Source organism: Lithobates pipiens, unplaced genomic scaffold (genome assembly GCF_037356315.1).
Source record: "Lithobates pipiens isolate NorthernLeopardFrog02 unplaced genomic scaffold, aLitPip1_a1.2 Scaffold_18, whole genome shotgun sequence".
In the NCBI taxonomy this organism is placed as follows: domain Eukaryota; kingdom Metazoa; phylum Chordata; class Amphibia; order Anura; family Ranidae; genus Lithobates; species Lithobates pipiens.
The window spans coordinates 327,564,427-327,590,615 of record NW_027507758.1 but is presented as its reverse complement, the minus strand read 5'-3'; the positions used below and the strand labels follow the sequence as shown (position 1 = coordinate 327,590,615).

General features: G+C 43.5%; 1 protein-coding gene across 1 annotated transcript in view; it reads left to right on the top strand.

The window, feature by feature from the left end:
• LOC143988051 (cytochrome P450 3A9-like) overlaps positions 1-26,189 on the top strand; it is a 71,735-nt gene that overhangs the window by 28,587 nt on the left and 16,959 nt on the right. The window contains exons 5-9 of the mRNA XM_077487314.1: positions 2,346-2,459; positions 2,632-2,720; positions 8,759-8,907; positions 20,021-20,148; positions 20,994-21,069. Coding sequence (XP_077343440.1) covers positions 2,346-2,459; positions 2,632-2,720; positions 8,759-8,907; positions 20,021-20,148; positions 20,994-21,069 — 556 coding nt within the window. The remainder of the gene's footprint in view (positions 1-2,345; positions 2,460-2,631; positions 2,721-8,758; positions 8,908-20,020; positions 20,149-20,993; positions 21,070-26,189) is intronic.

The following is a 26,189-nucleotide window of genomic DNA, read 5'->3' as shown; positions in this document are numbered from 1 at the left end:
TACCGTTACCTTCTTGACCTCGTGTACGTCTAGGGGTTTCCTGAGGTAGATGGCCCAAAGAACTGCAGAAACTGACGCTGGATTCACTTTTGGTATATTTATTTGATAACAAGTAGACAGAACAGTCTCTCAATGAAGGGTAGAGAGTTAGGTAGGAAGATCAGGTACTCTTGGAACTGCAAAAGATAGGAAGTCTCTCACTATAGAAATCCAGAGAATTACTGCTCACAACTGGATTCTCACAGCTACCGGATAAAACTCCTCTCACTAGAGCTAGCAGCCGATAGAGTGTTTGAGCAAAGCGAAGCCTCTGCCACAGACTTGCATATAGAACACTTGAACAAAGTCTCTGCCATAGACTTGAACGTAGAACACTTGCGAATAAAGTCTCTGCCACAGACTTGGATGTAGAACACTTGTGAATAAAGTCTCTGCCACAGACTTGGATGTAATTGAAGGATGTAGATAAATTTAGAGAGCCATCATACGGTACCAGTATCTTGCAGCCAGTCCGGCGATACCGTATGAGTGTAGGTTCACTTGCTTCAACTGAGCCTCCAGGCTCTTTCTGAGAAGCCAGCCTTCAGACTCTTTCTGAGAAGCCAGCCTTCAGAGTGGCCTTCTCCCAAAGAGTCCTCCCCTGGGTGCTTTTCCAGTTGCTGGGCCTCTCCACAGCTGAGAGGGTACGGACCACCTTTGAATCCTCCTTCCAGTTACTTTGCCTCGAGCTAGCCAGCCCAAAGACTCAGAATTGGATGGATCCACACCCCAGGCCATAAGGGCCATGGGGGCTGGTCAGGAGGACCCATGACCAAGCAGACAGAAAGATCTTCTGGACCGGAACCCAGAAACACGTGATGTCAGTACCTTAAATACTCTCTCCCAGAATGCACAGCAGGATGACGCTCCCACTGGGCTGGTTCTGAGAAAGAATGGCATTCAATGCGCCTAGCTAAACTGCGTTCTCACACTTGTCAGTGGTGACAGCAACACCTGTGGCTAAGCAGAACCCATTGCAATCTAGCTAGACTGGTACTGAAACCATAATTTGGTATAATTGACCCTAAAACCCAACTGTGGTTTTAGGAATTTTAAATCTTCAGGAGCCGCCGCTACATATGGTTACACAACCTGGTCGCATTGCTATAATCTTTTTATATGGACTATAAACTGAAGGACTTATGAATAAATGGTTGGAGAACGAATCATTTGAGTTTCCATTATTTTTTATGGGGAAATTCGCTTTCATATACAAGTGCTTTGGAATACAAGCATGCTTCTGGAATTAAAGAGGAAGTAAACTCTGATGGGTTTACTTCCGCTTTGATTCCCTGCAAAGGTAAAGCATAATGGACTACTATGCATCGCATAGTAGTCCATTATGTGTCACTTACCTGACACAGGAGCCAGCAAAGTCACCGCTGTCCCCTGTAGTCCGGAGCATCCATCTTCTCAGTGGGTCTCGCTGCTCCGCCGCTGTCATTAGACGAAGCCGCGATGACGTCACTCCCGTGCATGCGCGCGGGAGCCGCCACTTGTGGCATATCGCCGTTGACAGCTGCGTGCTCAGTGCACCTACGTGCCGCTGTCTACGGCGCATGCGCCGTAGACAGCGGTGCCTGTCTTTCGGCAAATATCTCCTAAACCGTGTAGGTTTAGGAGATATTTCTTGGACCTACAGGTAAGCCTTAATCTAGGCTTACCTGTAGGTCAAAGTGGTTTGTAAGGGTTTACAACCACTTTCATAATGCTCTCAATCCAAGGTTTTACTGTATATAATTCATCATCAGCTCCATCTAGTCACCATAATGCTATATATTCCTGACTATTATTATTATTAATACTTACTAAAATGAACATCATCACATTTTACTCATGCTAAAAGATAATTATGCAGTGTATATATATATCAGCAATAATTGTGTTATTATTGAATTAATTTGACCACTTTGTAAGGACAGGATTATTAATGTCAGCGGATGAGAAATATATACAAAATATAGAAATCCAGATTTCTGGGAATTGCATTCTTTTTTTTTTCTCAAATCCTCAGTACATTATTGCCAATAACATTATTGATATACATGTTAACATGAACTATACTATCACCTTTTTAGAAAGATTATGCAACCCTTAATTCTTAAGATGGCGTATTAACACTTACTGTTAATACTCTTTTTCTTTCCTTCCTTCTCTAATTAGTTACCTTCATTTAGGAATTACTTTGGTATGACTTGTGTCTGACATTTAAAAAGGCACTCAGGCTGCAAAGTATTTCTGTGTAAACTATAATTCAGACAACAAAAATGTATTATGAAGATTATTATTTTTTTCCTCCGATACAGAGTTTTGGTCTTAATGGTCCCTTTGAATCAGCTCTAACAATTGCGGAGGATGACCAGTGGAAAAGAATTCGTACAGTGCTCTCACCCACATTTACCAGTGGAAAACTGAAGGAGGTAAATGTTATTACTCAGCTTCTGTGTATCTCTTGAATACTTCTTTTTGTGGACTGCTATTTTAGGATTGGTGAACAAATGAGATCATTCTGTACAGGATATTGCCTCTCTTTATATTTCTGCAAGAATACTTAGAAGTTGATTATTCTAAGCTAAAATCTCTACTCTTTAGATGTTCAAGATAATGAAAGACTATTCTAACACACTGGTCAAGAATATACAAGTTTATGTTGCCAAAGATGAGCCATGCCTATTAAAGGAGTAAGTTTCAATGTAAATGAAATAACATTAAAGTTGCACCACAGGGAGCAATTGAGAAAAGTGTGTTGTATGGCATCACTCCACTAAAAGCACATACATTATGCTTACAGCATACGAGCTGACAAGAGGAATGCACAGAGTGAGCAGAGGGATGACCTCATCAGTTTATTGCTGTTGCTTCAATGACCAATCAGCAGGTTGATTATGTGTTTTGGCCTAGTGTTTTTGACCAAATTGTACTGCTGCATTGGCAGTAAAGTATATGTACTTCAGTAATGCATGTAGCTGCTTGGAGCTCAGTTATTAACTGAAAAGCATGAAGTGCTCTACCATGCACAGAAATGATGAAAGTCTCCATGGCTACAGTGTAAAAAAGTAACAAAGCTTTGTTCATAATGTTGTTATTACTCAGACAAATGAACTGTCCTATTTTCTGTGTCTGGGAGGAATCCTTAATGGTCATCATAATCATGTAAAGTTCCTGTAAACATAGGAATCATTTTTGAAAGCAGGGCTGCTGTTAGAAATCATGGTGCACCCATACAGCCTACCTGACAGGGCCCCCACCTGAAACATACATGTGCACATGCTATATCAGTGATGCTATACCTCGCAGCCATGGCAGGCATTATACCCCAATCCAATAAGACTATTCAAGTGAATAGCGCTGCTCTGCAAACATCCCACAACTGCGTGCAAAGCACATCGTTGCAGCATGCTAGTTTAGGGTTAAAGCAGGTGGTAAGGAAGCAATATGCCTCCTCACTGCCTGTCAAATGCTCTCTGAAGAGTGATCCAAATGCAGACTGTTCTTTAGAGAGCAAAGCACATGTGAACGAGTTCCTTTTGTTTTTTCTTTTGTTTTTTATATAGATGTACTGTCCTGTTGGAAGGATTTTGGTGAAATATATGTAGCACTGACTCCCGAAGGAGCTGCTGGTTTTATTGGGCTTACCGTTACCTTCTTGACCTCGTCTCTGTCTAGGGTTTCCCGTGGTAGATGGCCCAAAGAAATGCAGAAACTGACACTGGATCTTCTTTTGGGTTATTTATTTGAAATAGAAACAGGATCTCTCAGTTTAGAGTAGATGATTAGAAGGAAGTACAGGTACTTTTGGACTGCAAAAATAGAAAGTCTCTTATAAAAGAAATCCAGAGAATAACCGTTTCACAGCTGGATTCTCACAACCTCCGGATAGACCTCCTTTCACTAGGCCTAGCAGACGGTAGGGTGTTAAGTAAAGTAAAGTCTCTGCCACAGGCTTGGATGTAGAATACTTGAGAAAAGTCTCTGCCACAGACTTAAATGTAACCGAGGGACATAGACAAATTTAGAGAACCATCATACGGTACCAGTATCTCTCAGTCGGTCTAGCGATACCGTATGAGTGTAGATCCATGAAATGTCCTTCAACTGAGCCTACAGGCTCCTTCAGAGAAGCCAGCCTTGTGCATGGCCCTCTCCTGAAGAGTCCTCCCCTGGATGCTTCTCCAGTTGCTGTGCCTCTCCTTAGATTAGACGGCACTGGACCACCTTTGAATTCTAAGGCCTCGATATCCATTCAGGCCTGTCCCTGCGGTTACTTTGCCTCGGGCTATCCAGTCCGAGACTTGGAATTGCATGGATCCGCACCCCAGGCCAGGATGGCCATGGGTGCTGATCAGGAGGACCAGGACCAACAGAAAATATCTTCTGGACCAGAACCCCGAAGCACGTGATGTCAGTACCTTAAATACCACCTCCCAGAGTGCACAGCAGGAGAACACTCCCACTGGGCTGGTTCCGAGAAAACGTGGCACTCGATACACCCAGCTAAACTGCTTTCTACCACTTGCAGGCGGTGACAGCGACACCTGCAGCCAAGGAGAACCAGCCAGACTGGTACTAAAACCATAATTTAGCAAAATTAGACCTAAAACCCAACTGTGGTTTCAGGAATATTCATTTTCAAAAACATAGCGCATACTCATCAGGAGCCGGCGCTACATATAAACAGACCCCTAATGTCTCACTTTTGAGAACTGAGGGACAGTAGCACAGATGAATGAATAAGAAGCGCTTGGAGGCTTCCTGTTCATTCACAAACTGAGACATAGTAAACTGTGTTTGTGATGAATGGACACAGTAGTGACTGGTACAGATCAGTCATTGTGTTAATTCAGTAAAGGAAGGGGCCGGTAAATAGAATAATAGAATGTTTAAGGCCAAACCGCCCGCATCCCCCCTTCCCCCGTGCCCTCAGCAGCTGGTTGGAGAGGACTGAAAAGAAGAGAAGAGAAGCCAGCAGAGCTGCGGGGGAGGGGGGCACAAAGGGGGCTTTGAGAACACAGGGGTAGCAGTGATCAATGTGAGAGTGGGGGAGGGTGAGGAGAATAAGCACTGCAGGAGGACCACAAAGCACTGCAGGGGGCCACAAGTGGAGGCAGTACAGTTGGCCCTCCTACCTGGCAGGTGCTCCGGCCCCCCTGTTAAACTGATTGGGCCAGGGCCCTGCCTGATCAGTAGCCCTATATGAAAGCATGCCGCCACTACAGCAGATGCAGGGGAATTGCTGTATAAGCTAAGACTCTGTCTAATTGTATCAGTCTAGTAGGGACTGAACCTCACATCCCCTTTCATATTAGTAAGGAATGAATTTACTAACATTTATAATATACCTTCAACAAAGTCAGGGTTTTTAATTGAAGCCAAACTAGAAGCAAAATCTTTTTTTTTGTTTTGGATTGGTGAAAGATTAGAACATCTGTCCAGGTTTTTATTGTTGTCTGTCTGTGTCCCCATTAGGGAGATTTACTCTCTATCAATCTGTCCTGGTGACCGTTACCACTGAGATCGAACGTAGAACAGGAAGAGAGGGGAATCTTCCAATGGCAAAAATAATTCTGGTGACAACCACAAATTCCCTTACTTTGAAGGGAATTCCTCTTGCATCCTGTTTTGGGAATGGGCAGGAAGTGAAGGGATATCTCCCCAATGGGACAAAAAAAAACTTATTGGGGTTATAACCCTCCCTGGCTCTATCCAAAATAAAAAACAAAATGTTTTATCTTTAATTCGACTTTAAAAGAAAGCTGCCCCTGTATATTCCAGGAACCAAGGTTTGCACATTACGTAATTGATGACTAGAGCCCAATCCAAGCAGTCAGAATGAGCCTGTATCCAACAATTAATCTCAAGAGAGGCAGTAACTGCATTTCACATTTGCTTTAATTTAGCATTTGTATAAAACACTTGCCTTAAAAGGTTTGTAGGATTTTATTTTTTACATAAAAAATTGAATATGCGGACTGACGATAATAGGCACTGACAAGTTGCATTTTTTAAAGTTTCCATAGTTACAGGCTAACTCTTCATATTCCTTCATCCAAATCTATCAATCCACAGCAGTAGGCTGCCCTTTGAGGAGGATGATGCTTATTTGATGGGGAAATAAAAGAGTGAGTAACATCTGGCAAATCTGTTTTTAAAAATAAACACATTATGCCCATGTACAAATTCAGGCAATGAGAGCATGATCAAAAGCATCCGCAAAGTAGCCCTGACATATACTGTAAATCAGTCACCAGTTGTGTGCATTATAAATATTTGCTAAGCAAACGGTGATGTTTAAATGATATATACCGGGAGTAGGCAGCCTTTGAGAGGCGGAGATCTACCTGAACAACATGAAAGATCAAAGATCAACGGGGTTCGGCGCCATAAAAAATAAAAATAAAAAAAATAACCTGCAAGACCTAACTAATAGTAAGGAAAACTTAAAATAAATATAATATAACAAATTTCACTGTAAAAATTCCAACAGCATCAGATGATACACAAGGATGAAAGAAATCTCCCTACATAAGTTTTACATGTATATCTGCTGTCTTCAGCTTTATATACTGTTTAGAAAGTGCACATTGTTTTAGGAGATTTTTTCTCACTGGTCAGCACTGCAGTGAAGCCTGGGCATACAGCCAAGACAGCTGATTGGAGGAAAGGCACACACCCTCTCTCCTCATAGGTAGAGACTTTCAGCTATGTCCCTTGAATGCTTCAGGGGTCTGCTAATCTATTTATAGCACCCTCCCCAACACAAAACTCTGACTGATTTTATCATATGTGAGGGAGGACTTTTCAGGAGTTAGCAGGCTGATAACAGAAGAGCGGAGCAGGAGACAGCTACGGGACTTAGTGCTCTGAAGAGGGATAACAAACAACTGCAGATATATTTGCCCAGCTCATATTTAATGAATTGGGTTTACATCCACTTTAAAAGTGGATTGTGTCAGTCAGTAGGGCAGTGGACAGTGTCCGCAGGGCAGTGCACTTTGTCAGTAGGGCAGTGGATGGTGTCAGTAGTTTTTATTTTTTACTATTTTTTTTGAAGACACGTTGGGAGGCTTTGGTAAAAGGGCAGCACATCAGGGTCTGGGAAGCAGAAAAAAAGAGGAACAAGGACGGGAGGGGCAGCAGGAGAGGCATTTACTGGAACCGATGCCCTGGATCTTCCTCCTACAGCAGCTGTATGCTGGTGGGAGAGAGAGGAGGAGAAGCTGACTTTCAGCTGCTGAAGGAGGAAAATAAAGGGGATTGTCGGAAGACAGGTATTTTAAAATCTGAATTCCCATAAAGTGGCTGGGGATTCGAGCTTTAACGCCCCCCTACCCTGGCACCCTAAGGTGGCTGTTTAAGCACCATGGGAGGGAAGGGGGGGAGAACATTGCTAGGGGTGAAATAGGGGTCAGAGGTCACTAGTATGGGGGAAAGGGGAGGCAGAGATCACTACTGTGGGGAGGAGATATGAAGGGAGGTAGTATGTGGGGGAAGAGGCTTCCTTGTGTCGTTGCCGACTCAGCATGCAACAGTATGTAATGTCAGAAGGGGGCGGTTCCACTAGGTGACATAGCCAGGTGTCCCCTCCACTTACCTGTATAAGTGGAGCCTGCAGTAGATGGTGGGAGTGTTTTTGTTTTATTTTTCAGATTACGTTGGTCAGCGTGATTGACGATGGATTTACATCAGGTGACACTATTTTTTTATTTTTTTTTTAATAAAGGAATTGTCAAAGAATGTGTTTTTATAACTTATTGACACTTTTTTGGTGAATGGGTAGGGGTACCATGTACCCCATATTTTATCACATAAGGGGGGCTGGGATCTGGGCGTCCCCTTATTAAAGGGGGCTTCCAGATTCCGATAAGCCCCCTGCCCACAGATCCCCACAATCACCGGCCATGGTTGTGGGGATGAGGTCCTTGTTCCCAAACAATGAGGACAAGGTGCTCCACCCCCCCCCCATGTTTAGGGCATGTGGTCTGGTATGGTTCAGGAGGGGGGTGCTCGCCCCCTGCCAGGCTGCATACCCGGATAAGGGTTTGGTATGGATCTTGGGGGGGGGGGGGGAACGACCCCACACCATTTGTTTTTTAAATTCTGGCGTGGGGGTTCCCCTTAAAATCCATACCAGGCCCGAAGGGACCCCATGCCATTTTTTCTTTGCTTTTTAATAGCCAGGTGATGGCAATTGCAAACGTGAGTCAATTTAAATGATTTGACTTGTTTTTTTTTTTCTTTAGAAATGTCACTTTTGCTGCAGCATGTTCTATATATGTTACAGATGCGACACTTTACAGGCAGACTAAGAGGACCCCCCCAGGCACTATGTTTAAAGGAATTTTTCATTTTTATTGTTGCACTTTAGGCATTAATCACTGCTCCTGAAAAAAAAATGTTTTGCATTGATACATGTCCCCAGGGCAGTACCCAGACCCTGATACCCCTTTTATGGCCAATTGCTTGCATATAAGCTTTCAAAATGGACACTTTTGATTTTTCCTGTTTGGCTCCCATAGACTTCAGTGGGGTTCTCCGTTCAGGTTAGAACTTTTCACCTGGGAGTTTTGCTGCGAACCAAACGGGGGTGTTCGGACCTTGTCTAGTTACTCATTGAAAGAGCAACACATTTTTTGCAGGCAGAAAAGATTTCCAATTGGCTCTGTATAATCATGTGCAGTTTAAACTACTTCTGAGTCACTTTCTTATTTTCCTTCTCTAGTGTTCTGGGAGCTTACAGCATGGATGTTGTCACCAGCAGTTCCTTCAGTGTGCACGTTGATTCTCTGAACAAGCCCGATGACCCATTTGTTTCAAACACCAAGCAACTTTTAAAGTTTGGATTGTTCAGCCCATTGCTGATCTTTCTAGGTAAAGTGATTTTTATTTACAGTTTAAAGCCTATATTTATTAAAAAGGAGCTCCTAACAGCAAAATACACAGTTGTATATAGTGTGACAGTGTGAGGCCCTGCCATTGTGAAAATGTAGAAGAAAATGACAAAAGATTTGCAATAAGGCTTAATGAGAGGTCCCAGACTATTGTTTCTGAGAGGAGAAATATGTGTTTTTTGCTTTCCCTAGATCCTGTTAACCTGAATCAGGACCTTGAGCTTGAAGTTTTCAAAGTGTCTTGGGTGGGAAGGAACCTTCAACCCTGTGTCTGTATTTTGCTAAATGCCAGCAGCCTTTTCGAGTACACAGGGTCATTATATACTCAAGCCTGGGGACAGCTCAGGGCTCCCAATTTTGAAACAGCTCCCATATTGGAGACACAATGTCTCACCCAAGGGTCAGAGAGGCCCCAGCCAAGAGTCAAGAGACAGGAGGTCTCAAACAAGGGTCAGAGGTGCCCTAGCCAGTACCCAGGAGGCCTTGTCCCAGGAGTCAGGTCAACTCCTATTGAGATGTCAGGAGAACCCCTATCCAGAGGCCAGGAGTGGGCCATGCAACAGGGCATTGCAACTACAGACTAAGTGAGCCAAGAGAACCAGAAAAGCTGAGCAAGATAGTAAAAGGGACTGGTAAGAAGAGCAGCAGTGCTGCTGACAATTGATCCTGGTGGCTTGGCATTTTCAGTTGACTATTCATGTTGATATGGAAGAACCCCTGCATTCTGAGGTGCCTCCCCTGTTTCCAGGGAGAATGTTCTGGAAGAGGGGCTGGGCCTAGAACTGGAGTGGCAGGCAGCTCATGTGGGAACCCTGACCAATCCCCAACTGGAATTGGCAGGGGGCAGGCCTCCCATATAAGCTGAGGTAACATGCCACTGAGGAGGAATAAAATCTAAACAGATATAATAATATATAACTGTGCAATGTGCAAACAAATAAAATAAATATGAATGCAAAGTTTGTGAGTCCTGAGATGACTGAAATGTCTTTGACAATCTTTCAGAAAGCTGTCACATGTCTCAGAAGCCTGGGCTGCCATTGTGGCTGGGTCTGCTGGTTTGAATATACTGACCATCCATAGAAAGTGTACAGATATCTCATTAATATCCACCATGCTATTGGAGACTTCTGGTTCATTGTTAAAATGCTTGATTAGCTCCTGCAATAAGGGCCCATCTGGAAGGTCAGCACACGTGTCTTCTTTTTATTTCACCTTGAACAAAGATCCTTCGGAATAATCATGGGTTTGATTTACTTTAGGTGGACTTTTCCTCACAGAATGTTCTCATTTCAATAATCACAGGACTCACAAACTGTGCATTTACATTTATTAGATTTTTTTTTTTGCACATTACACAGTTCTATATTAGGTTTATTTTGTTTCCTTTTTTTAACTTATTGCTATATATATATATATATATATATATATATATATATATATATATATATATTTTTTTTTTTTTAGCTTATTATATATACATATGTCTTGCATTTTGATTATATTTTACTTAATATATTCAATATATCGCTAGTGAGTGCAGAACACTCTCCGTATTCAATACTATAGAGGGTTTGTACTCCACGAGCCAAAGATTGCAGACAACATGAGTGTTCAAGCCAGAAGAAGGCCAAGAATGTAGTCAAGTGGACCCCGTTTGCCACCGTTTCATATCTGGATCAGCTCTGGTGCTGTGCTGCTTTGTGCCTATGGAAATACCCTGTACGTTTGCCTATCAGAAGTGACACAGACAAATCAACCATGGATAAAGTGTAAACATGAAGGAACTTTTTTTTTTTGAAAAAGAAAGGAAGAAATTAAGGAACTTTTGATCAAATTTCTGCCAATGCCTATTGAGCCAAAGGACTTGCATCTGAATTGCAGCAGAACAATGACCTTGGAGAAGACAAAAGAATCAGCATTGCAGGTTCTGACCAACCCTGGGCAACAAGAGAGTGCTGCAGTGGAAAGTATGGGACCCTGCCAGCATCCTCCCAAGGCGGGGGCTAAAATGGTGTAGGTAAAACTTTTCTATAATCATCCCAATGTCTTGTGCTAGCTCCAAAATAGAAGAAAAGAAGTTGGAAAGTACCGCTGTACCATTGTGATGTGGCCTGTGCATCAGATTATGCTCTATGAGAAATCCACTGTGCAACCATTACCCTTAACCCTTAGGTTACATAGGAGATGGTTTGTTGTTGTTGTTACAGGTTTTGCTGACTGATGCTGTACTGCGATTTGATATACAGGCCACAAATTCATATCTACCATCAGGAATAGGGATAGTTTGGAAAACTCCCAAATTTAGCCAGATTTCAATATAAAAGTCAAGTAGGATCATGGGTTGGAAGAGTTTTCATGAACTGTTTGACTCCCTGCTTTGTGGTGTTTGGGTGCTTGGGCTTATTAACACACCTTGATGTCACAGCACAACTTCAGGGTAGCAAACTTGATGACCCAAAATTTTAAGGACTGCTTTTGTGAATTGAACCACAGAAGGAAAATCTCCAAACACAAGTTCCAGAGTATCTTTTCTCACAACACGTACATAGATCATAGAACCGTAATGAGAGGGGCAAAGTTGTGTTCATTCTGGACCCACGGTATTGCATTAAACTGAAATTTTTTTCTGCATTACTACTGTTTAGCCAGTTTAGGCTTGCAACAGAAAGATAGCTGGGTTTTATCTGGTGTAATGCTGCTTATTTTTATCTTGAACGTTGAGTCATGCTAATGCTCTGATGCTGATTACTAGACTTCTTTTTATTTTAGAACATGAGTGGGGTAATGTTAATTTTGAGGATATGTTATGGGTTCTACAGGGGGTTGTTGTTTATCTTTATTAATAAGTTCCCTAAGTAACCCACCTTCTCCTCTGTTTGGTGGGTTTTCCCCGGCTAAAGGAGAAAATGCGCATGTGGGAGGTTACAGTGAAGATGATAGGACAAGGGCCTTACCATTTTTCAACCTTCCCGAGGAGGTTGAATCTAATCTAATCTTAGGATACTATTGTAGCACTGCCCCCTTGGGGGCTGCTTGATAATGCATGTTTTTTTATGCTACCTTGACCCTGTGAACTCTCCAGTCCCTTTGACACTCTAGGTTCAGACATGTTATGTATACCTTTAAATGACACACAGACATGAAGCAAATAGTTTCATCCCTCTCAGACTTTACTTCTTTGAGAGGTGAAGACTAGAATTATTCAGCCAAATCCTAGACCAAGGCTAGGTTGAAATAACAATATAGCAATTAATAGCAATAGCAATTAATAGTGACACATGAATGCAACAATATACACAATCGCCATAGGGTATATAGAGAAGCTATCAATGAATGTAAGGAAAGTGTCCACTTTAAAGGAAACCCCTGGACTGACCTATAATACCTTTATCCTAATGAGAGATAGTATACTATAGTGACCAGTTAAATGTTCCCTTTAAGAGTAGTAACCACACTGTCCTAACTGCAAGGCCTTGCACTGTCTTCACCAGCAACGTTGAAGCTCATAGAACAGAGATTCCTGGCTGCAGCAAAGGGATGATGAACAATGCAAGATAATAAATCGCAGTTGATAGCAATACTATTTGTAATCCAAGAGAATGTTGCAGGTGTTCTGTGCAGAAAGTGCAGTACTTGGCAAACAATGGAGTCTGTGGGCTAAATCCCCCTCACCAATCCTGATAGACCTCAGAGTCACCAACAAACGATTCTTCCTCTTACAGGTTGACAGGGTATCCATCTGTGGACTCCGTGATCTGGTTATGCGGTATTCAGAGCTGCTGCAGAGCGTTGTTATGCCAGCAACTGACAGCTGGATTCGCTGGGGCTGGAACAGTGGAACATGGATCGCATGCTAGGCCGCAAATCCTCTTACAGAGTGGTGAAGTGGTGCTCAGTAAAATCCAGGAAGCAAGAGAGCATGGCCTAGTCCACAGATCCCTATATAGTCTCTCCCACAATTCCTCTGTGAGCAGACAGTCTCTTGGGAGATGCGATTTACAGTCAATTCTGCAATATCAGCAATGCCTATGAAGGGAACTATATCTCCCACAATGCCTTTATCTATGCTTCAGGAGATGTCAGTGATGGAAAATCCAGCACAAGGGGGACATAGAAGCAGGGCTAGAATAGTAACAGACTGCAAAGTCAGATAACCATAATCCACTCCCAGCTACACTATATCACTGGCCTTGATGATCATCTCAGGCGTTTTTGTGTGTTCCTCCCAGATGGAGTTGAAAGCAGAAGAATAAGTGGCCCAAGACCTAGTTCCAGTATCAAAAGGATGCTTAAAAGATGAAATTGAAGAAGTATTTTCTTAATTAAAGAGAGCTGTTACAAGTAAAACAGCTAAAACATTTTGCAAGGAAACCTTTGTGTGTGGACTCCTGTTACAGGGTTCATACAGATTAATTTTAAGGGGGTTTCCCCTTGCTGCAGAGAGTTTGAGAATGCAGAGTGTGTCAGAATTAGCAAGCCAAAGAGAACTTGGGGTGTAGTGAATCAAATCTAGCTCCTTTTTGCATTGGAAACCATTATTTCTACGCCATGAGGCCAAGAGGGACAGATGAGTGATTTGTCCACAGGAGCCACATGTGAAAAAAATCTGAAGCCAATCAAAGCTCCCTGCTCTTAGGTGTTGGCAGAATCAGCCTGCTACAAATGAACGGGCTGGCAACACACCAAAAATGGTGCATTCACTATTTCTAGTGCAGCGCAATGTAACATTTATCTGTTTCTTTTCTATTTATGTTGTCTATCATTTAAGTATATATGCTTTTGTGTGGCCCCCTTGGACGTGTCAGCGGCTAAACCTGAGGCTCTATATTTACCAGGTTGACCACCACTGATATAGCTACCACCTGTAATACATGTGAAGGCATCTGCTGCCATCTACTGCCATCTATGTGAATACCAGTGCTCTTAAAATAGCATAGTTATTTATGTATGCACTTCCTTTCTCTGGAGGGCTGTGTTAAAAACCCTTGAAGGATGTGGCTATAGAGATTTTTTTGAGATAACATGTCCACATGCAGGAGATGCTGCTGTTTTTTTTATCCAGACCAGAATCAGAGACTATTAGGTGATTGTTCTGTATGTTTAACTGTACCTGTAACTTCTTGATCTGAATCCTAGTGAAAGAAAAGTCTCTGTCCTATTGGTATTATCTCACATGCACAGTGCCAGATAGCTTGTTCTGTGCTGGTATATGTGTGTAGTAATCACCTTCCAGTATATTAGTGGGTGAACTAGTTTATTGCAATATAATTTATATACAGCTCCTGTTATTTTAATTAACCCTGTTCCTTCTAGTCTGGGAATCTGTAGCTAGTTTTGGCTCAGAGCTTAAAAACCTGCATAGGCTAGAGCCAGTTTAGGCATCCAAATGTCCCAGTAAGAAGTTAGAGGTCCAGCTGCATTGCACATTAGAAGTTACTAGAGACTAAGAAGCAGAGTAGATAGGCTGACCCTGAGTTCCAGCATCACACCACAGCTTTTGCTGGTGAGAAGCTATGCTCCAGATCAGTTGGACAATAGCTGGAGGATCTCCTCATCACTACTGACTGTCTTTAGGTCTTCAACACCAAGACAGAGTTGGCTGCATTCATCTGTAGGTATCTCTATTAACTATATATACCAGGGTTTATGTGCACAAATTTCTAATGGACTCCTGCCAGACCCTGTTGATAGTACTTGTTTTGTACATTGGATGTACTGTATCCACTATTATTAACCTTTTATTATATAAAGTGTGTATTCTTCCCATACTGGTGTGTATCTGTAGATTAATGGTAAATGTTATATGCTGGCTGTAGTAGTTCCTCTTTCAATTACATTGATAAGATTACTGGTTAACTTTCCAGGAAGGGAATCCCTCCTGCTCACAGAGGCCCTGTCCAGGGTGGAGACAGTGAAAACTTTATTATTGTAGCGCTCACCCCTTGAGGGGCCTGCTGAGTACATGCCTAGGTCTCCCTTGCTAGTACTGAGGCTGCCTTCCACCAACTCAATTCCACGCACACCAACAACACAGGCTCAGTCTTGGGCAGTAGTGGTCCAATTTCTTGATATGGAGAGCCACAAGTGTACCACCCCCCCCCCACAAACACACATTATGTCAGTTTGAGAGGAATCAGACATACAACGGGATATGGTCAAAGAATATGGTCATGATACAAGAAAAGGTCAAGGGAGTCGGGTCAGAGCCTGTTACAAGAAATGGTCAGAGACTGCAGACATGTTAATAGAAATAGTCAGATGCTGCAGACATGTTACAAGAGATGGTCAAAGATTGAGGACATCAAGCAAGAGATGGTTGGAGACTGATGACATGATACAAGAGATGGTCAGAGACTGTGGGCACGATGCAGGAGGCTGTTAGAGCCTGTGAACATGACAGAGCAGTTGTTGGAGACTGGGAACATGCTTCAAGAGAGTCTGGAATGCAGGGTTATTGCACAAGGCTGCTAGAGATCATTGCTATAAAAGGGCAATAGGGAAACACAGATTAGTGTCTGCAGGGGCCTTGAGGGCCACACAAAAGTGTCAAAGGGCCACATATGACTCCCAGGCTGCAGGTTGGGTACCAAGGGTGTTGGGGATGTCGTTTTGTGAATTTATTGCAGAACACCTGAACAGGAGGGGACTTGGGGGTGTTCAGGATACTCCAAAATGATATCAGGAATCAACAGGAGGACACACTTCTATCACCAATCCTTATAGCTGCATACGCACAAAAGTCCCACAGTAGGTCTTACTCACAACGTCCCAAGAGCTGACTGTCACCCAGCTTCCACATGACACTTTTCAGTGAGGGAGACAAAAGATTCTTATCCAGACTGGAACTCCAGGACAGTGCCATCCAGAAAAGGCCTTTAGCAAATCTTCTTTAGGTCCTTAGCCCAAGAACTGCTGAAACCAAAAACCGCAAATATTCTATCACGCTTCCTAGGCAAAACAGCCCCAGGAGAACTAGAAATCTCCTAGAAGAGGAAAGAACAACACTCGGGAAAGGCTTCACACATATTTATCCCTTCCCTAGCCAACTGGTGGACACCACCTCCAGACATTGGCTGAGGTATGATAAATATTCATAACTAAGTGATTGACCCTTCTGCTTCTTCTAGAAACAGGCAGGAGCAATTAATTAATCACCCAGCTTAGGAAACCTCGACCAGACCAAAGTAACAGATCCTTGCACCACTGAATACAGTGAAGCCAAAAACTAAGTTTAGCCTAAGCCCCCGTACACACGGTCGGAGAATCCGTCGAAATGTGTTCTATCGGACCGTGTTGTCGGATAATCCGACTGTGTGTGGTATGCATCGAACTGTTTCTGTCGGAATATCCGTCGGACCAAATTTTCCAACTTGTTCTGATCATGTGTGGAGAATTCCGATCGTACAAAGTGCCACGCATGCTCAGATCAAATTCCTACATCAAAGCTTTTGGCTACTAGCCTGAACTTAGTCCCATCGTAACGAAATTACGTCATCACGTTCTGAAAGATCGGATTTTTCGACAAATTTGTCCGACCGTGTGTATGCAACAGTTTCGGACACAATCCGACGGACAAAATCCAATGGATTTGGTTGGCAGAATGTCTGACCGTGTGTACGGGGGCTAACAGAGGCAGGGTGCTACATCATCAAACCCACTCTTCCACTTAGCAGAGGTTCTGGTTTTCTTATTTACCTACAGGTTTAGTACATTAACCTGTTTGTGGAGGCCCATTTCTCATAACCCCCCAAAAGAGGGTGATACCTGTATACCGTATATAAAAATATTGTGAATAAAAAGCTTCACATACTTTTTTTTACAGTGCTATAAATAACAAATTTTGTAGCACCAATGATAACTGGCTAGATGTGTGTGAACATCGCTCTAGGTCAGTCTCCCATCTCCACCACCACTAACACACAGACCAGGTGCTGGCCCCATCCATCACGGATTCCAATGAGCAAAAAATAATTCTGGTTAGCCGCACGTCCAGTAAAATCATCTTTATTTCAGAAAGTCCATAAAAACATGTCCAAAAACAACAAATAGAGGGGAACAGCATCACCAGCTAACGTTTCACGCTCCCTTACAAATGCCCACTACAGATTATATATATATATATATATATATAAAAATATATATGCGCAACAGTTATTTGTGATTGGCTCTGACTCTAGCATTGTCATTAGAAACTCAGACAAGGGTGGATCGGTGGTAGTGCTTGACTCCCATACATACAGAGATGAGGCTTTATGCCACTTGTCAGACAAAGATACCTATGTTCAACTCATACCAATTCCTTCACTAAAAATTTGAAATCCCTAATGTGTAGAGCAGTTAGAGCAGGTATTTTTTCTCAAGAGGAAAGTGATATTTTATCCCACTAGCTCCTAATATGCCAGGTTTTCCCAAAATACATAAAGGGTTAAATCCACTGGTCAGCAGACCAATTGTAGCAGGCATAGGCTCTTTAAATGAAAGGCAAAGTCAATGGGTTGATCACCAACTTCAGTCAATGGTGATCGAATTACCGTACCTGGTTATCTCAGATATACCAAACAATTGTCCGACTTGCACGATTTTGAATGGCAGCAGGATTCTACTGTATATTATATTCTTTGATTCCACATGCTTTAGGTCTCCAGGCTGTCACTTTTTTCCTGCAGTGTTTCAGCAATTATTCATTGGTTCATCAAGAATGTATCCTTCAAACTCTGGATTATTTGTTAACGCACAACTTCTTCATGTTCGATGGGGCTTGCTACCTCCAGAGGTGCCGGGCTTCTATGGGTTGGTGGGAGCAATCTTTGGTGTCAGCAAGCTGGCATACTTTCGCTACATAGACGATCTTCTGTTTATTTGTTCCCCAAAGTGTGGAAGTCTGGATGATTGGCTTGATTATCTGAACGATAATGAATTAAATCTAAAATTCACAGATTCTAGCTCGATTTCTTCCCTGGATGTGAACTTGTCCAATAAAAGGGAATCAGATTATATCTGGACTTCACAAAAAGCCAACAGCTGGAGCCAATTTGGAACACTCTCTGCACACCATAAAAAGAATCCCCGTCGGCCAATATTTGGGACTCTGCAGAGTATGCAGTGATGATACCAATTTTGATAAAAACAAATCCAAATTGACCCCGACAACCAACGGCCAGGGTTGTTGGGAAGAGGCCCTTGTCCTCATCAGCATGGGGATAAGGTGCTTTGGGGTGGAAGGGCCGGGTGGCCCCCCTTCCCCAAAGCACCCCCCCATGTTGAGGGCATGCGGCCTGGTACAGCTCAGGAGGGGGGGGCTGCTCGCTCGTCCCCCCCCCTTTCCTGACCGGCTGGGCTGCGTGCTCAGATAAGAGTCTGATATGGACCTGGGGGGGCCCCCACACCGTTTTTTCGGCGTAGGGCTTCCCCTTTAAGTCCATACCAGGTGACGGGGCCAGCAACATTCACTTCCTTCACTAGTCTGCCGGAAAAGTCCGGTTGTGTGTGGGCAGGTCCGCACGTTCGGAAAGTCCGTCGGACTTGCCGACAGTTTGTCCACCAGACTAAGTCCGCCAGATAGTCTGATCGTGTGTACGTGGCATAAGTTAAACTTCTCCACAACTTTATCCCTGACCTGTCTGATGTGTTCCTTGGCCTTCATTGATGCTGTTTGTTCACTAAGGTTCCAAACAAACCTCTGAGGGATTCACAGAACAGCCATATTTATACTGAGATTAAATTACACACAGGTGGTCTCTATTTACTAATTAGGTGACTTCTGAAGGGAGTTGGTTCCATTAGATTTTAGTTAGGGGTATCACAGTAAAGGGGCTGAATACAAATGCATAGCATACTTTTCAGATATTTATTTGTAAAAAAATTTGAAAAACATATATCATTTTCCTTCCACTTCACAATTATATGCCACTTTGTGTTGATCTATCGCATAAAATCCCAATAAAATACATTTACATTTCTGGTTGTAATATGACAAAATGTGGAAAATTTCAAGGGTTATGAATACTTTTTCAAGGCATTGTATTTCTGTAGTGGACATTTGTGTGTGAGCTATGACTAAGCACTAAGGGAGCGTGAAACGCATCAGTGGTGATGTTGTTTCCCTTTATTTGTGTTTTTGGGCATATTTTTATGGACTTGCTGAAATATAGGCAATTTTACTGGATGTGTGGCCATTCAAAATTCAGTTTTGCTCAATAATAATCGGATGTATAAAAATCATTTACACTGCCTGAACTGCTACTTATTAAAGAGGAAGTAAACCCCTTCAAACCACTTTGACCTACAGGTAAGCCTAGATTAAGGCTTACCTGCAGGTCCAAGCAATATCTCCTAAACCTATATGGTTTAGAAAATATTTGCCCGAAAATGGGCACCGCTGTCTACGGCGCATGCGCCGTAGACAGCGGCGCGCAGGCGCACTAAATGCGGCAAGTCCAAGAATGGATTTGCCTAATTTGTCGACTCCCGTGCGCATGCGCGGGAGTGACGTCATCGCGGCTTCGCCGAATGGCAGCATCGGAGCTGCGAGACGCGACTCCCGTGCGCATGCGCGGGAGTGACGTCATCGCGGCTTCGCCGCTGTCATTGGTCGGAGCTGCGAGACGCCACCAGCAAGATGGACGCGGCGGACTACAGGGATCAGCGGCGACTTCGCTGGCTCCTGTGTCAGGTAAGTGACACATAATGAGCTACTATGCGATGCATAGTAGTCCATTATGCTTTACCTTTGCAGGGAAAAAAAGAGGAAGTAAACCCATCAGGGTTTACTTCCTCTTTAAACATTATACAGTATGTACATATTTCTTAAGAATATGTAAAGAGGAATCAGAGAATGTAATACCTGGATTCAATAAGTTTAACTTTATTTTTGTAATAAATAATATAATAAATAATAATAATCATATATATGATACATTCAATGAGGTAAATGTACAATATATGTGTGTAACGTGCTAAATAAATTGACATATAAGTAATAAAAATATATATATAATCAAGCACTTTATACAAAAAATATATACTAGAAATATGTTGCATTAAAAAAAAAAAGAAATGATCTCTGGGTGACATTACTTTTTTGTTTTCAGTTATTTTCCCATTCCTTCGTCCTATTCTGGAGGGGCTGAATGTCTCCTTGTTTCCAAAAGAGTTTTTAACTTTCTACATGAATGCTGTTACTAGTTTCAAAGAAAAGCGTCAGAAAGGAGACCACTCAGTAAGTCCTCCCTACAAATAAATAATGTGTATACTAAGATGATCAGTGACATAATATTGTGATAACAATATGACCATACACAAGCCACGTTTTCTAGAAGTTTTGAGTGCAACTATGGTATAGCCACAATAAAAAAATAAAATAAAATATGATGTAGTCTGTCAATAACACAGCAGTATTACGTAAATGTATTACTTTTTGCTCCTGTCAGTAGAAATATCATTTTTCCTCTTCCTGTAACAGACCAAGCTGGCCAGCAAAAATTGTCAGATACAGTTTACAGGGGGTCCCTGCCTCAGCTTTTACAGAAGTTAATTGGACCAGCATGTCAGCCAGAGGGGAGGTCAGAAATGGCAGCTTACCTACTTCCCTCTTCGCAGGTTTCCCTGAGGGCCGCTTCACACCTATGCATTTGAAAGCATGCTTGTTAGCCTTGAGGTTTTTATTGTTTTTAATATGTTAGTTCACATACAGTACATGCAGCATGTTGACATGCATTGACCAAAAAAAGGTCATGTCCATCAGTTTTAAAGGGTTTTGAGAGAAATGGCAACGAATGTCAATGCATAATGATGCACATCAAAAACACTCCGCAACGTAAGTTCATAAGTATGAATCCAGTCTTACAGATGTTTCTCTCTTCTGAAAGGTATATCCAGAAAATTCAATTCAGACATAGGCGCTACTCAGTATTTATTTACGAATGCAGTGTGTTGCCTGATGCTTGCTTTTATGATAAAGGTGGAAAGTGGCATAAAAATACAGATCTGGCGATCTGGCACTGTCTTCAATTTTTTCAATGCAATGTATGTCATCACGTTTGCCTGTTATGTTTTAATCAACAGGGTCGTGTGGACTTCCTACAGCTTATGCTAGATTCCAAAACAGAAGACATCAGTGGTCTGGACAAAGAACAAAAAGGTAAGCTGACTTATTCTTGACTATATCATTATTCTTTCTTTTAATTTACATTAACATTTACATGGTGCTTGAACCTCTTAAAATGAACAGAGCGGGAGCCCTTGGTTCTGGGAAGAAGCTCTGGCACGGTAGACCGGTCCTTTAGAGCACACACGCCGCTGACGTCAGCAGCTACATGCAGGGTGAATGTCTCCTAAACTGTGCACGTTTAGGAGATGTTCATTTTACCTACAGGTAAGCCGTATTAGAGGCCTTTGAGAGTAACCTCCTAGGGTGGGGGAGTTGAACTCAGGCCTGGGCTCGGGTGCGGAAGGGACCCTGCTTCAAGACACATAGATGGATCCTGACCAGGAGGAACGGGAGCAAGGAGAGGACAACAGGATAACACTGCCGGGCAAATCTTCAGTGAGGAAGACAGCCAGGAAGGCTGGCGAGTGTTGCAGTCAGAGGACTGAGAGGCATATCTGAAGGGACTAGGTTCAATCAGTCTTGGGTGGATGCAGATTCAGTCTGGGAGGACTGTCAAGAAGTAGCCAGGAGGGCTAGTGAAAGGGACATCTGCAGCCAGGCGGGCTGGCAGTGCCTGAAGAGGTAATACTGGGTTCAGTAGCCGCAGGAATAAGACAGATAAGCACTAAGACGTCTTTTCTGCTACACTAACAAAGGGGCCCGTGGTCCCTGCCTGCAAAGGGCACTGAGGGATCTGACTGAATCTGTGTTGGATCATCTTTTCAGTGCTAGCTAGTCCTGGGAGATGTAGTTTTATAAGCAAGATTGTGCTAGAGGTAGAAGAGGAGAAATGTATTTACAGTATACTGTGTGTATATAGTTGTGTCCCTAAAAGATTCTGTGCCGATCAAGTGGGCATCCCATAATAACACTATCCCCTATCCATGTTCAACTCCCCTAATAAAATACAAAAACAAATCTGCAAGGACTGATTCCTGACTCCAGGTGTGGAAAATGTGTGGGCTCCTACCGGGGTAGCACTACACATTTATTACTAGATATGTGTGTGTCTATTTTGCTGGTTGCAACCCACAGCCAAGCAAAAGGTATTATATATATTGGCGTCCTTATGCTTGCAGTTATTTATATTCAACCAGGTGTTTCGGAGGGGCTGAGGTTGTTCTTGGAGTCAAGGTTCAGTCCAGAGAATCCAAAATTACCAAGCTGCTCCTATGGGGGATGGCGCTACATATACTTGCACGGTTTTTGAAGGAACTCCGCAGATCGGGTGTTCCAAACATTTTGGAGAAGTAACCACACATGTTCTGTGGATTTAGGCTGCCTCATATCCTTCTGTCTCTTCATGTAATCTCAGATTCGATTATGTTGAAAACAGGGCTCTGTGGGAGTCATACCATCACTTCCAAGACTCCTTGTTCTTTTTTACACTGAAGATAGTTCTTAATGACATTAACTGTATTTTTGGGGTTGTTGTCCTGCTGCAGAACAAGTTTTGGGCCAATCACATGCCTCCCTGATGATATGACATGATGGATAATTACCTGTCTGTATTTCTCAGCACTGAAGACATCATTGACCCTAACAAAATTTTCAACTCAATTTGCAGAAATGCATTCCCAAACTTGCAAGGAACCTCCACCATGCTTCTCTGTTGCCTGCAGTGCTCATTGTACCGCTATCCAACCCTTTGGCAAACAAACTGCTTCCTTAACCACTTGCCGACCGCCGCACGACGATATACGTCGGCAGAATGGCACGGGCAGGCATATGGGCGTATATATAAGTCCCTGCCTGCCCGCGGGTGGGGGGCCCGATCGGGCCCCCCCCCGGTGCCTGCGGCGGTCGGCATTCCTTCGAGAGCGATCCGGGATGAGGGGGCGGCCATTCATTCATGGCCACCCCCTCGCGATCGCTCTCGACGAATGGAAATCCCCGGTGACATCACTTCCTCTCCTGTAATGTAAACACAGGAGAGGAAGTGATGTATTCTCTCCTCCGTGTCGGTATTTTTCGTTCCGACACGGAGGAGAGCGGATCGGTGAGTTGCACCAACACTCTACACACACAGTAGAACATGCCAGGCACACTCACACCCCCCCTTTACCCCCCGATCACCCCCCCAATTACCCCTGCCCCCCAGTCACAGTGACACCAATGTAATTTTTTTTTTTTTTTTTTTTTTTTTTTTTTTTGCATTGGTGTCATTTGTGACTGTAATAACTGTTAGGGCAGTTAGAGTTAGCCCCCTTTAGTTCTAATGTGCCCCCCTAACCCCCCCCAATAAAGGTTTAACCCCGTGATCACCCCCCGTCGCCAGTGTCACTAAGGCTGGGTTCACATTGCAGCGGTTTATGAGAACGAATGTGATTCGCACCGCACTGCAATGCAAATCACATCCGATCTCTGTGCGATTCGAGTTCAGCCATTCGCCGCACCCGCCACACCCGCCGCACCCGCCGCAAATTCGCACGGGACCCTTTTTTTGGCCCGCAGCAGAATCGGATCGCATGGGTGTTCACACCATGCGATCCGAGTTTGCAGATCGCACTGCGATATGCGAACTGATCTGGGGGTGTCAGTAACATTTCACTGACACTCCCAGCAGTTCGCATAGGGCAGTGTGAACTGCCGCCGGGAGGCATGCGATGCGGGAACCCGCCGCGGATTCCCGGCGTTTCCGCATCGCTCCAGTGTGAACCCAGCCTAATAAGCGATCATTTTTCTGATCGCCGTATTAGTGTCACAGGTGACGCTAGTTAGGCAGGTAGGTATTTAGGTTCGCCGCAGCTTTTTATAGCGCCAGGGACCCCCATATACTACCGCATAAAGCCCCCTGATTGCCCCCTAGTTAACCCTTTCACCTGTGATCACCATATAACTGTTACAGGTGACGCTGGTTGGTTAGTTATTTTTTTATAGTTTCAGGGCACCCGCCATTTATTACCTAATAAAGGTTTAACCCCCTGATCACCCGGCGGGTGTCATTTGTGACTAATAACTGTTAGGGCAGTTAGGGTTAGCCCCCTTTAGTTCTAAGGTACCCCCCTAACCCCCCCAATAAAGGTTTAACCCCGTGATCAACCCCCGTCGCCAGTGTCACTAAGGCTGGGTTCACATTGCAGCGGTTTGAGAACGGATGTGATTCGCACCGCACTGCAGTGCAAATCACATCCGATCTCTGTGCGATTCGAGTTCAGCCATTCGCCGCACCCGCCACACCCGCCGCAAATTCGCACGGGACCCTTTTTTTGGCCCGCAGCAGAATCGGATCGCATGGGTGTTCACACCATGCGATCCGAGTTTGCAGATCGCACTGCGATATGCGAACTGATCTGGGGGTGTCAGTAACATTTCACTGACACTCCCAGCAGTTCGCATAGGGCAGTGTGAACTGCCGCCGGGAGGCATGCGATGCGGGAACCCGCCGCGCATTCGTGGCGTTCCCGCATCGCTCCAGTGTGAACCCAGCCTAATAAGCGATCGTTTTTCTGATCGCTGTATTAGTGTCACAGGTGACGCTAGTTAGGCAGGTAGGTATTTAGGTTCGCCGCAGCTTTTTATAGCGCCAGGGACCCCCATATACTACCGCATAAAGCCCCCTGATTGCCCCCTAGTTAACCCTTTCACCAGTGATCACCATATAACTGTTACAGGTGACGCTGGTTGGTTAGTTATTTTTTTATAGTTTCAGGGCACCCGCCATTTATTACCTAGTCTCACTAGTGTACCCCTAAATTTAGGGGTGTCTACTTTCCAAAATGGGGTCATTTGGGGGGGGTTTGTGCCATCTTGGCATTTTATGGCCTTCAAAACTGTAACGCCCTTAGAAAGCCTGAAGGCGGTGCTTGGTTTTCGGGGCCCCGTACGCGGCTAGGCTCCCAAAAAGTCCCACATATGTGGTATCCCCGTACTCAGGAGAAGCAGCAGAATTTATTTTGGGGTGTCATTTCACATATGCCCATGGCATGCGTGAGCAATATATCATTTAGTGACAACTTTGTGAAAAAAAAAAAAAAAAAAAAAGTTTGTAATTTTCCCGCAACTTGTGGCAAAATATAAAATATTCCATGGACTCAACATGCCTCTCAGCAAATAGCTTGGGGTGTCTACTTTCTAAAATGGGGTCATTTGTGGGGGTTTGTGCCATCTTGGCATTTTATGGCCTTCAAAACTGTAATAGGTAGTGAGAAGTGAACTCAAAAATTTACGCCCTTAGAAAGCCTGAAGGCGGTGCTTGGTTTTCGGGGCCCCGTACGTGGCTAGGCTCCCAAAAAGTCCCACATATGTGGTATCCCCGTACTCAGGAGAAGCAGCAGAATTTATTTTGGGGTGTCATTTCACATATGCCCATGGCATGTGTGAGCAATATATCATTTAGTGACAACTTTGTGAAAAAAAAAAAAAAAAAAAAAAAAAGTTTGTAATTTTCCCGCAACTTGTGGCAAAATATAAAATATTCCATGAACTCAACATGCCTCTCAGCAAATAGCTTGGGGTGTCTACTTTCTAAAATGGGGTCATTTGTGGGGGTTTTGTGCCATCTTGGCATTTTATGGCCTTCAAAACTGTAATAGGTAGTGAGAAGTGAACTCAAAAATTTACGCCCTTAGAAAGCCTGAAGGCGGTGCTTGGTTTTCGGGGCCCCGTACGCGGCTAGGCTCCCAAAAAGTCCCACATATGTGGTATCCCCGTACTCAGGAGAAGCAGCAGAATTTATTTTGGGGTGTCATTTCACATACGCCCATAGCATGTGTGAGCAATATATCATTTAGTGACAACTTTGTGTAAAAAAAAAAAAAAAATTTTTTTTTTGTCATTATTCAATCGCTTGAGGCAAAAAAATAAAATATTCAATGGGCTCAACATGCCTCTTATCAATTTCCTTAGGGGGTCTACTTTCCAAAATGGGGTCATTTGGGGGGGTTTTGTACTGCCCTGCCATTTTAGCACCTCAAGAAATGAGATAGGCAGTCGTAAACTAAAAGCTGCGTAAATTCCAGAAAACGTACCTTAGTTTGTAGATGTGACAACTTTTGCGCAAACCAATAAATATACAATTATTGACTTTTTTTTTACCAAAGACATGTGGCTGAATACATTTTGGCCTAAATGTATGACTAAAATTGAGTTTATTGGATTTTTCTAATAAC